At 41.0% G+C, this 11,994-nt stretch overlaps 1 protein-coding gene across 2 annotated transcripts in view; it reads left to right on the top strand.

Moving 5' to 3' along the window:
* The window catches only part of LOC129723637 (alpha-mannosidase 2), a 134,800-nt gene extending 123,768 nt beyond the window's left edge, over nt 1-11,032 (top strand). For both annotated transcript variants that reach the window (XM_055677987.1, XM_055677981.1), the window contains 4 exons: nt 5,955-6,047; nt 6,135-6,329; nt 6,462-6,573; nt 6,630-11,032. In XM_055677987.1, coding sequence (XP_055533962.1) covers nt 5,955-6,047; nt 6,135-6,329; nt 6,462-6,573; nt 6,630-9,400 — 3,171 coding nt within the window. In that variant the 3' untranslated portion in view covers nt 9,401-11,032. The remainder of the gene's footprint in view (nt 1-5,954; nt 6,048-6,134; nt 6,330-6,461; nt 6,574-6,629) is intronic.
* Nucleotides 11,033-11,994: the final 962 nt, after the last annotated feature.

Here is an 11,994-nt window from a genome sequence, read left to right on the forward strand (position 1 = left end):
TGCGGAGTTGAGCAACGTTATCCCTCGATATTTGCCACAATCCAATCGATGGCTCTTCTTATAGATAGGGCATATGAAGCCTTCCAACCAGTCGTTCGGCATTTGTTCATCCACCCAGATCTTCAGTATTATCTGGTGGATCGCATAGTACAGCCGCTCGCTTCCCGCTTTTAGAAGTTCGGCCGGGATACCGTCCTTCCCAGCGGCCTTGCCGTTTTTCAGCTCACTAATCGCCTTTTTCACCTCCTCCTGTGTTGGTGGCTCCACAGCTTGTTCGTCACTCATAATCCTGTTCCTGCTCTGCTCATCCGGCTCCACACCGTTCAATAGCGCCTGAAAATGCTCCTTCAACCTGGCTGCAACCGTCGGTTTATCAGTAAGCAGGTTGACGTCCTTGTCATTACACATGACCGGCACATGGAAACTCCTGCTTCTGACTCTGTTGACAGTTCTATAGAATCTCCGCACATCGTTTTCAGCATAGCTGTCCTCTGCGCTGGTGAGCACCTGCTCCTCGTACTCGCGCTTCTTCCGACGGTGGGTTCTATTTTCGGCAGCTCTTGCCACCCTGTACCTCTCTCTGTTCTGACGCGTAGCCGCAGTGAGCATGCGGCTCCTGGCACGGTTCTTCTCATCTGTCGCTCTCTGGCACTCGGCATCGAACCAGCCGTTAGGCTGTCTTCAACGCGTTGTACCTACCACCTCTCTCGCAGTCGTTTCGATGGCGCTGTGAATACTGCTCTACAGCCCATTTATGTCTTCCACTCCTTCCTCCTGCTGTTCTGCGATCCGTTGATCCAGCTCTCTGGCGTATTCTGCTGCCACGCCATCAGCTTTCAACCGCTGAATGTTGAAACGCGTCGTCCTCTCTGTGCGAGATTTCAGCACGTTCGACAAGCGTGCGCGGATCTTACAAACGACGAGATAATGGTCAGAGTCAATGTTTGGTCCCCGAAAAGACCTAACATCAGTAACATCCGAAAAGTGCCGACCGTCAATCAGTACGTGATCGATCTGGGAGCAGGCTTCTCCATTTGGATGCCTCCAGGTGTGTTTCCGAATATTCAAACGTGGAAAATAGGAGCTACATATGGCCATTCCTCTGGCCGCGGCAAAGTTTATCAGCCTCAGACCGTTTTCATTGGTTGACGAGTGGAGGCTATGCCTTCCAATGACCGGAATAAAAAATATTGGCATGAAAAGGATAAAAAGACAGCTTTCATATAAATATTCTTATCTCTCTCTTAGCGTGTTTGTTGTTGAATATGTGAGCACCTCAAAAAAATCCAAAATTTCAGTTGTTACTCATAAAACAGTTGCAGATATAAATAGATATAATGCTCATCTCTGCTGCATTCCGAATCACCTTTCCATTTTTCTTTAAATTCTGTTTCGCAGTTGCGCAATATTTCTCAATTAGACGGAAGTTAAGGGCAGTTGGGTGGATTGATGTCCTTGTCGAAGAAATAAACTGCCGAAGTCCTTTTTTACTGTAGTGACAGTTTTCCAAATCAGGCCAAAACTGTACAGGTCTATTGTGAGCTACCTCTATAATGTGTGGAAAAGTATGTTACTCAGGCATTCCTGCTGCTCATTTTGGAATCCATAGTTTTGCTGAAAACCTTGATTTTTCTTTCGCAAGTGCCAATATCTTGCCAGATTATAAACAATCCTGCGAATTCTTCATCAAAACCGAATTAGAACTTGCTGGCAGCCCAATCCATCGTCACGTACGTTTCGTCGTCCATAAGGATGTATCTTTCATACTTAGGGTAGGAAACGGCTTAAGCAGGGGCGCCTATTTTAATCAGTCGAAAGAAACTGGCCTCAATTTCTTGAATTTCAATCAATATCGACAATTTCAATGATGAGAACGAAAACTATGATTAACTAGCTGTCTTACGAATACATAAAATTCCGTTCAATACAGAAAAATCTTTGAAAAAACATCAAACGAAAAAAATGCAGCTATTTAGGCGCTATTTGGGTGCTGACGAAAATCCCCTGCAAAACAGATGCAAACTGGTTAAAAGGTTCGGGGTGATTGGAATAGTGTCCCTCGATAGGGAACTTTAATTGATTATTGTTAAAGTTTGCTAAATCGGTTGTAGAATCTGAAAACAAGTGCTGATAGAGAAAAAGATAGAGAAAATTTTGATATACTTATGTTTGTTTTTCACCTTACAGATTTCAAGTATTTCGTCTCAATACACAGGCAGCTTCTAAAGCTGCTTAAAATATGTTCCCTACCCTACTTACTTTACTTTCATGGCGATAGATCATTGAGATTCTATGCCGAATCCGGAGTTCGCCGCCACAAAACTCGGCTTCTCTCCAGTCTCTTCATACATCCGCTGCTCTGGCTTCCTCGTCGACAGCACACACCCGGTGCGTACGAGGTCTGCCTCGAAGTCGTCGGCGGTTCCCTGCTAAATATTATCTTTGCCGGTCGCTCATCCAACATCCGTGCTACGTGGCCAGCTCACTATAACCTGCCGTGTTTCATCAACTTGACAATATCAGCGTGTTTGTAGATTTCGTACAGCTTGCGATTCATGTGCCTGCGCTACACCCCATTACCTAGTTTGCCATCGAGAATTTATCGCAGGATTCTATGCACGAAAACCCCAAGCGCTTGTCGATCGGCTTCCTTCCACGTCCACGATTAATGTCCGTAGAGCGCCACCAGGGGGCAGAGTCCTATAGAGCGCAAATTTCTTACGGATCTGTAGGCTGCGGGACCTTAACTGACTATGCAATCCGAAATAAGCCGTGGCTCACCTCGTTGTCACATGTCACGAGAGTACCAAGATAAACTTATTCGTCGACAACTTCGAAAGTATGCATGTCCTATGCATCTTCACCGCAGCACCAACACCAGCCAGCCACCATGTTATTCGTTTTGACAGTGTTTATGGTGAGTCCAATTCTCGCAGCTTCGCTTCTGAGAGTCGTAAGGCCTACTCAATAGCTCTATGGAAGCTCAGAAGCATGTGAGTCTTCGTTATGATGGTGCCGCTCCTTTGCGCACCTGCCCTTCGTATTGTACTTTCTAAAGCTATATTGAACAGCAAGTTCGAGAGCCCGTCACCTTACTTCAAACCATCTACATCACAAACGCGTTCAAAAATTCGCCCGCTGTCCTGACGCTTGATGTGAAACAGTCAAGCGTCGCACGTAACAGTTGAATTGGTTTTGTTGGGAAACCGTATTCAAGCATAATTTATCACAGCTTCTTGCTTTTCACTGTATCGTACGCCGCTTAAAAGTCTATAAAAGGATGGTGTGTCTGCAAGTTGTGTTCTCGGAACTCATCGAGGATCTGTTTCAGGGTGAACATCTGGTCCGTGGTAGATCGTCCCGCTTTTTTTTCCTTGTAGGAGCTTATGACCACTGCTACCATTGGATTGGATATATTGTGGTATACTCCGCGTTAATATATATGCGTTATTAGTCCGTTCCATCACTATGGGTATCAGTGACGGTCGCCCTAGGACTAGGCTGACCAGATGTACCGTTTTGAACGGGACAGTACCGTTTTTTTCGACTGTTTTTAACCGTCCTGTCTTTTTGCCATTTTGTACCGTTTTCGGATACTTCTTGAAAAAATCCTAAAAAGAGCTTTGCATTGAAATTTTTCTAAATGGAAAATAAGTTTCCAAGCAGCCAAAATTTTATGATATTACTGAGTACGTTTTGTGCCTTCCTGACAGTACCGCACCACTGGAAGGACATCCCCTATCATGAATTGATGAGAAAATCGCGATTGAAAGTTCAGACCACGATTAATCAAAATTTCGATCATCATGTGACAAATTTAAGGAACTAATTGCAAAAAATCACACTCCACTCTTCAGGATCGGCCAAGTTCATGAAAGCAATAAATAATTGTTTGTATGCTTTGGTTGGTAAAAATTTTAAAAAATAAATTTTATCATGTGTCCCGTTTTTTGAACCAATTTGTCCCGGTTTTATCCCGAGAAAATCTGGTCAGCCTACCTAGGACTTTGCATTTCCCCCCATGAAGGTGTGCTCTCGTTAATGAAGGTCATTACCTTTGTTATTTCAGCATTCCATGCATCGTTAGCCGTTAGGTCACCTTTTCCAAAAATACACAGTTTCAACTTCAAAATTACAGAAACGACATATGTCATCTGTCAGTTTACCTATTTTTTGAGGTGATACCTACTCGGACAGTGTCCAGTCAGTAGGCCAGTTAATGTACTCAGATCAGCTTTATTTGTACTGAGCAGGTTGCGGGTGATTCTATTACAAGGTGTAATGAATAGTTTAGATTGTCTTGCATTGGAGGAAGTCCTTCAGTTGGCACCAACTATCATTGCTCGTTCAGGTCCACACCAGCTGGTTCACCGATCCGTCCATCAACTTTCCGAGTATACTCTGCAGCAACTCCTTTCGCTGACAACCTCTAGATGTCCAAACGTATTTTCCTCGCCGATCTCGATTCAAATACGTTCTTGTCTACCATAAGGTAAAAATCCGAGTCGATGTTTGGTGCTCGAAAGAACTGCACATCTATGACGTCTGAAAAGTGCCGGGCATCGATCTAGAAGCTTGCCTCTCCATTGGAGTGTCTCCAGGTGTGCTTCCGATTGTCCGGACGTGCAAAATTGGTACTACAGATGGCCGTTCCCCTGGCCGCGGCGAAGTTCACTAACCTCAAGCCGTTGTCGTTAATGGTAGAGTAAAGGTTTTCCTTACCAATAACGGGACGAAAGAACTCCTCTCCTCGCACTATCCATGCGATTTCTCAAGGAGCTCATAGAACTCCACCTTTACATCGTTGGTTTTATCGTTTGTGAACTGATAGGGCTGTAATTGAAGAATCGGCCCTTGATTCTCAATACGTATAAACGGTCATTAATAGTCCTCCTTCTAATGACATGCTTCATTTAGTTTCCTAGTAGCATGAAACCGAGACCCCGTTCCGCTCTGTCGCCGCGACTGTAGTAGATGTGGTACTTGAAATGGCGGTGCCTGCGGTCGGATCAACCGCCCGGAATTCACGTTCTCCGGTTTCAGGCCAACACATCTCTTGTATAGCTGGTATCTCCACTTTTTTTTCCACTCTTGGCCAAGATGCCTGTGCGTCCATTCCAAGTGCCAAGTTTCCAATCGTTGTCCTTTTTCATTTGCCTAAGTCTATACCGATTGTTTCGATCCGTATCAATCACTGGATGGTTCGTAGTATGATTATTTCAGCATGCTGCCTCACAAGAGCTGCGATTCCTGGTCTCGCGACGGGGCTGCCGTCTTGGGTGTAGCTGGCGAGAGACCGCATTCCATAGTTCAGCCGTCCGCTCCGCATCAGTCGCTGTTTGAGCCGCTCCTAACCTGGTGAACAAACGCTCAGGCAAGCTGCTCTCCAAGGAGAACAACTCCTCCTTCCCTGTTAGCATACGACCATGTTCCTACCGGTTCACCGATCTCCTCTTGGTTGCTCGTATCCCAGTCGGTACCACGTGGAGCTGGGGATAGAAGTGGGGTCTATTTTATGCCAACTTGTACGGGTGTACTGCTGGTTCGTACGCATGGCAGAGAAATAAACACCAAAGAATACGATCAATGTGAAACTGGATTGTGTGTTTTTTATCAATAATTTTGAGGTTAGGTTTAATTCTACCTCATGATTTGGTTAGCGTTAAAATCTCAGCTTCTACAGTAAATACAACGCTCAAACTGTTACTCTAGGCGTGCACCGATGGTACAAACAATCGATCAAAGTTTCATTGTTATTCAAGAGAAAATTAGTTTCAAAAATTCAAGGTGATCACGATCACGCCCCTTTTTACCTTAATTGGTAAACACCAAAAATCCCGCCAATGATTAACAATCTTCTTGTCTTTAGTTATATATTTTGAAAATTGTTAGCTGATTCTGTGATATTACATTATTTGTAACCAAATGCTTTTTGTTATTTAAATGATCTGCAGCCAGAATGGATGAAAACAAAGGAATACTGGGATAAAGATTTTGAAAGCCGCTTCGAAAAACAGCAAAAGGATCTGAAGAGGCCTCCACTGAAGGTAATTTCCTATATATACTTTCATCTAGTAAATGTAGCCGACGTTGTTTTAATATTCTGCTGTCCTATTTTCTTGTGACTCTACTAGATCATGGTTGTTCCTCACTCTCATAATGATCCGGGATGGCTGAAAACATTTGTCAACTACTTTCAGTCGGACACACGTCAAATTTTAAATCTCGCCGTCACGAAGATGCCAGAATACAACAACATGTCTTTCATTTGGAGCGAAATTAGCTTTCTACAGATGTGGTGGGATCAGGCCCACCCTACAAAGCAAAGGGTAAGCCGAAATAACTAGGGTATAGAGAATGGCGTCTATTGTATATTTCGATTTCGTTTAAGCCTTGACATAATTATCTTATCATGAACCATTCTTTTTTTATACGTAAACTATTTTTTAATTACTTTTTAGATATTGAAAAAGTTAGTGAAATCTGGTCGATTGGAAATTACAACCGGCGGATGGGTTATGACAGACGAGGCAAATGCTCACTTATATGCCATGATTGATCAGTTGATTGAAGGTTTGTGAAAACACTGTAATATTACAAGATTAACGTCTAGTGATTTCGTATTGTAGGACATCAATGGGTGAAAACGAATCTCGATGTAGCACCTACCAGCGGCTGGAGTATTGATCCATTTGGTCATGGTAGTACGGTTCCATACCTACTTGCAGCCAGCGGTTTTGAAGGAACGATTATTCAACGTATACATTACGCTTGGAAACAATGGTTTGCGCGACACAGCTACGGAGATTTTTTCTGGACTCCATACTGGCGAAGTCCCGGTGCGTCGCTTGATCGAAAGCATACCTTGCTAACCCATAACATGCCATTTGATATATACTCCATCAAACATTCTTGTGGGCCACATCCTTTTATTTGTCTTAACTTCGACTTCCGTAAAATCCCCGGCGAGTATACGGAATATTCCATCAAGGCACAATTCATCACTCCAGAAAATATCGAATCTAAGGCCGATTTACTGATGGAACAGTACGCACGAACAGCATCACTTTTTCCACATAACGTCGCACTTATTCCCGTTGGTGATGATTTTCGTTACAACAAAGAAAAGGAAATGGAGCAACAGTACGCTAACTATAAAAAACTTATCGACTACATCAACGAAAACAAAAACAAATATAAGGCCGACATTAAGTTTGGAACGCCAAAAGATTATTTCGATGCTGTCAAAGAACGCTACAAGACATTCCCGATTTTAAAAGGAGACTTCTTTGTATACGCCGATATCTTTAACGAAGGTAGACCGGCTTATTGGTCTGGATACTTTACGACCCGACCGTACTACAAGATACTAAGCCGTGAATTGGAGCATAATCTAAGAAGTCTAGAAATTTTGTTCACACTAGCCTTCAATCGTGCACGACAAGCAGGCAATTCAAACGCATTCAAAATCTACGAGAAGAATTATGAAAAAATGATACTAGCAAGGCGAAATCTCGGTTTATTCCAACATCATGACGCCATAACCGGCACATCCAAGGCAAACGTAATGCGGGATTACGCTCTTCGGTTGTTCGAGAGCATTCAAGATACAGTCAAATTGCAAGAGAAAACAATCGAACTGTTGATTCAAGCAAAAGGCTCGGAACTGAACTTTTTGATCGGCGAACTGGAACGTGATAACTTTGGCAAACTCCCACGAAAAACACCGCTAGTTGTAACGGAAGCACGGAGCACTGATTTCGTAATATATAATTCTCTAGCACAGGAACGATTGGAAGTTGTTTTGATACGTACGCTCTCACCGCGTGTGAAAATTGTCGACCCCACTGGCAAACAAATGGACATCCAAATCAATCCCGTATGGAATATAACCGAGTCAACCTATGCAACTAGAAAGATTTTTCCCTCCGACAAAGAGTACGAAGTTATGTTTGTGGCTAAGCTGGCTCCGTTATCGCTGACAACATTTACCGCCACGTATGACGATGATTTCAAACCAAAGATGGCAACGCTCTATTGTAATGAGTGCCAAGATGAAAAAAACGAAATTTTCGAAGTAAGAAACAAACAGCCTGGCGACATTCAGCTTGAAAATTACAAAATGCGGCTACTGTTTGATGAACAGAGCGGATTTTTGAAATCAATTACCAAGAAAAATATGGGCAAACAAATTCAGTGCGCAATAAAATTTGCCGCCTATAAAAGTGCTCAGTTCCATTCTGGAGCATACTTGTTCAAGACAGATCCGGAACAAAGGAATTCAGAAAAAGAGGTTTTAGAACAGTATAACGACGTGACGATTTTAATAACATCTGGACCACTTGCCAGTGATGTTACGGTTATCTACGGTCCGTTCCTAGCACACACCGTTAGGATTTACAATTCGAACACTATTCTGGACAATGGAATCTACATTGAAAACGATGTGGATTTTGAAATGCCTCCCAAAAACCGCGAAACTGAATTGTTTATGAGATTTGTCACTGATATTGAAAACGGAGGAAGCGAAAGACCTGAGTTTTACTCAGATTTGAATGGTTTTCAATACCAAAAGCGTACGAAAGTACCGTCTATCGGAATCGAGGGAAACTATTTCCCAATAACTAGTGGAGCATTCATTCAAGACGAGAAAATGAGACTGACTTTGGTGACGATGCATGCGCAGGGAGCAGCTAGCCTAGAACCAGGACAGCTCGAAGTTATGCTAGACAGACGTACTTTGTATGACGATTACCGTGGAATGGGTGAAGGAGTTGTAGATAGCCGTCTTACAAGGCATAGGTTTTGGGTGACATTGGAAACAATTGAAAAGGCTCCAACTACCACTGGCGAATCACCGGATCGGAATGATGACTCCAAACCCACTGAATACCAACTGCCAAGCATTTTTGCAAACAGCTTATCCAATGGTCTAAATTATCCGGCAAATCTGTTTATCGTCGAAAAGTACGACGAAAGCAATCAGGTAATACTAAACCGGGCAGTGCACCTACTCAGCACTCCGTTTCCCTGTGATCTACACATTCTGAATCTCCGAACACTGACTGAAGGTAATCTTCCGCTATTTCCCTCGAATTCGGCCTTGTTGGTTCTACATCGGCAAGGGTACAATTGCCGAATAGGAGGCGAAGAAGTAGTAAATTATTTTTGTAATAATAGTAACAGCGGTAACAGTAGTGTTAGCAGTAGTAGTATTGTTAATATTTACAATATAGATGAGTACAATAGACAACTACAGTTTTTCACTGGAGAGCTGTTGGAACAAATTACTAGTACTTCGTTAACAGGTTTACATCTTGGAGAACCAGTGAGTTCTATAACAGATATATTTCTGGAGCCGATGGAGCTAAGAACTTATAATTTAACGTTCGTTAAGTGAACAATGTATCAGGATTCGAGAACTCTCTTCCAAATAGTGTGATGCCTTTGATTGAAAATACGAATTTGGCTGCATCATTTAGTTACTTCAAACGCAAATATTAAACAAACTTTATGTTCCTTTAAAATCATTAACATCCAAATTGTATCACTTTTCAAAGGATCGTGCTGTTCGTATACATGGCGTATGAGGCATCGATCCACGGGTCTACTATGTCTTAGAATCTCATATAGATGAGTGTAATACGAGTTCATTGACTTTTCTCATTTTCATGGTTCATGTCAGAGGCATTGATTGAATTTTAAAATAGACATATTAAAATTTAATCTAATGATATGTTATTTATGAAATCATATACAAAATGTTCGAGACCATATTATTTTAAAAGGAAAAAACCAAAAATCATATTTTAGTAATAGATGGTGTTAAAAACATTCATGATAAACGGTGTAAATTCACTGCGGAAATTTAGTTCAATTGATTATTAGGTACCAAATATAACGTCAGAAAAGAACATCGTCTAATGTAACTATCCCTCCATATGAGCCCCATGGGGTATTTAATTTCAAACCATCGACACCAATCATTCCAACAGATCCGAATAACGTATTAAACCATATATAAACAATTCTCTCCACATGTCCACGTCACAGCATCAATGCTCAGTGATTTTCTACCAATATGATACAAAACAATACAAATCAAAAGTTTAATCGTTTCTCGTACATACCAACAGGCAAAATTATGCACGTTTTAATTGTACATATTTAAGGCTCACAATTAAACATTTTGTTTTCGAACTGTATCTTAAAATGTGATTTTAGTTTTAGTTTCTGTTTTCGTTTCAATACCCAGACTAATCGGATTAACTACTACTGTTTTGTCACTTGTAATTTAAAGTGCTACACATCGCTAAGTATGACAATTTATGACAACCAGTATGATTTTTTTTCTTATCTATAGTAAACCGTCCAGCAGTTTGTCTCATACCATCGTTCACTAATTAGTCGATGTCGAGAGGACACACTACACCAATTATTAGTTGATATTTGACTACAGCCTACATTAACGTACCCTTAGAAGAATTATGATTTTCATAAATCATACAATTAAGAATTGAATAAAAGCCATTGACAGCAACATCTCAAAACTGAAGGAACATTTGTTTCCATACCCTACGCAGCTTATTATATTTTACCTGTCCATGGAGAGTATATTACAAAACAGAATCTTTAATATTGATATTAGAACGAAAGATATTATACGATTAACAAGTTCGGTTTAATTTTCATTAGCCTTTTAAACCATAAATGAAATAAAATGATCAAAGTGTAGTTAAATATTTAGGAAATTAAACTATGTGAAAAGAATTGTAGAGAAAATTTGTTCTAGGTTGCCAGGGAGAAATAGAGTGGTGAATAAACTAAAAATGATTATTAGTAATGAGATAGGCTCTGGTTCTATGTAAAACCTGTGCGTGGTGCTCCGTGTTCCTGATTTTGTACAAAGATAAATATTATTTGTTGTTTTAGCGACCTACCTTTGTACTTCTTAGTTTAATCCATTGATCTGCTTAGTAAACCAAATGTCTGAAATAGAACTTTAAGCAAAATACAAAATAAAATATTTAAATCATGGTTTTATTAAATAGAAATATATTCAAAAGTTGTATTTATCAGCATTTAAAATTCATTTAATAGGTGAAGTCAGCGATGGATTTTGCTAATGGCAAATGCAACACACTCGGAGTTGGCCATTTGTGGTTTCTACACAGTTTCGCTTTAACCTTTGCTAATGGGTCATTCCATGTCAAGTGTCCGAGGAAATGCATCGACCATCTCCGATTTCAACCAAAATTTGTGAGTCGATGTATTTTGGGCCGGAACTTATAAGAACAAAGTGTTGTACCGATTGGTGAACCCCTAGGCCAATGGGACTGCCTCCACTTTTTGCGAATTTAGTGAAACACCTTTTTTATTTTGTGAATATCTAGAGACCCTGAAGAGCTACAGGTGGTATTGGCATATCATTTTGAAGAGTTTTAGATGTAGAATCGAACTACGTGATCAATTTTTTTCTGCAGTGTTGCCAACATTGCAATTTTTTCAATTCAAAACTTAATTTGCAATTTCCTCAAAATACCCCCCCTTCGATTTTGATTTTGACCACGCCAATGTATTTAGCAGACGATTTTACATAGGAATCACTTATCAGCAAAAAACAAAGTGTGGCGTTCCAGAGATACAGCATTTTCAAACTCGCAAGATTTGGGATTTTGTCTACGCACGAAAGCGCTTCTACATAAATTGCTGCATTCTTAATGGTATCCTAGCAGGCGTTTGTGTAATCGAAGTGATGTACCTTAGAGGAGCATCCCTTAATGATGTAACGCAAAAAAACTCGCTCTAGAATCATTATTGGATTATGTTATAATACTACGTAATTATCTTTAGGGGTCTGACGAAATGCTACGGTGGGAGAGGGGGCGGGGATAGAAAACAAAACCAAAAAAAGCTACGTCTTTCATGCATGCTCCCACAGTAGCTAGTAAATCTTATCGCGTAAGCTGCTGTGATGACCAATACCGTTTTCCA

The sequence above is a fragment of the Wyeomyia smithii genome, chromosome 1 (genome assembly GCF_029784165.1).
Source record: "Wyeomyia smithii strain HCP4-BCI-WySm-NY-G18 chromosome 1, ASM2978416v1, whole genome shotgun sequence".
NCBI classification, from domain to species: Eukaryota; Metazoa; Arthropoda; class Insecta; order Diptera; family Culicidae; genus Wyeomyia; species Wyeomyia smithii.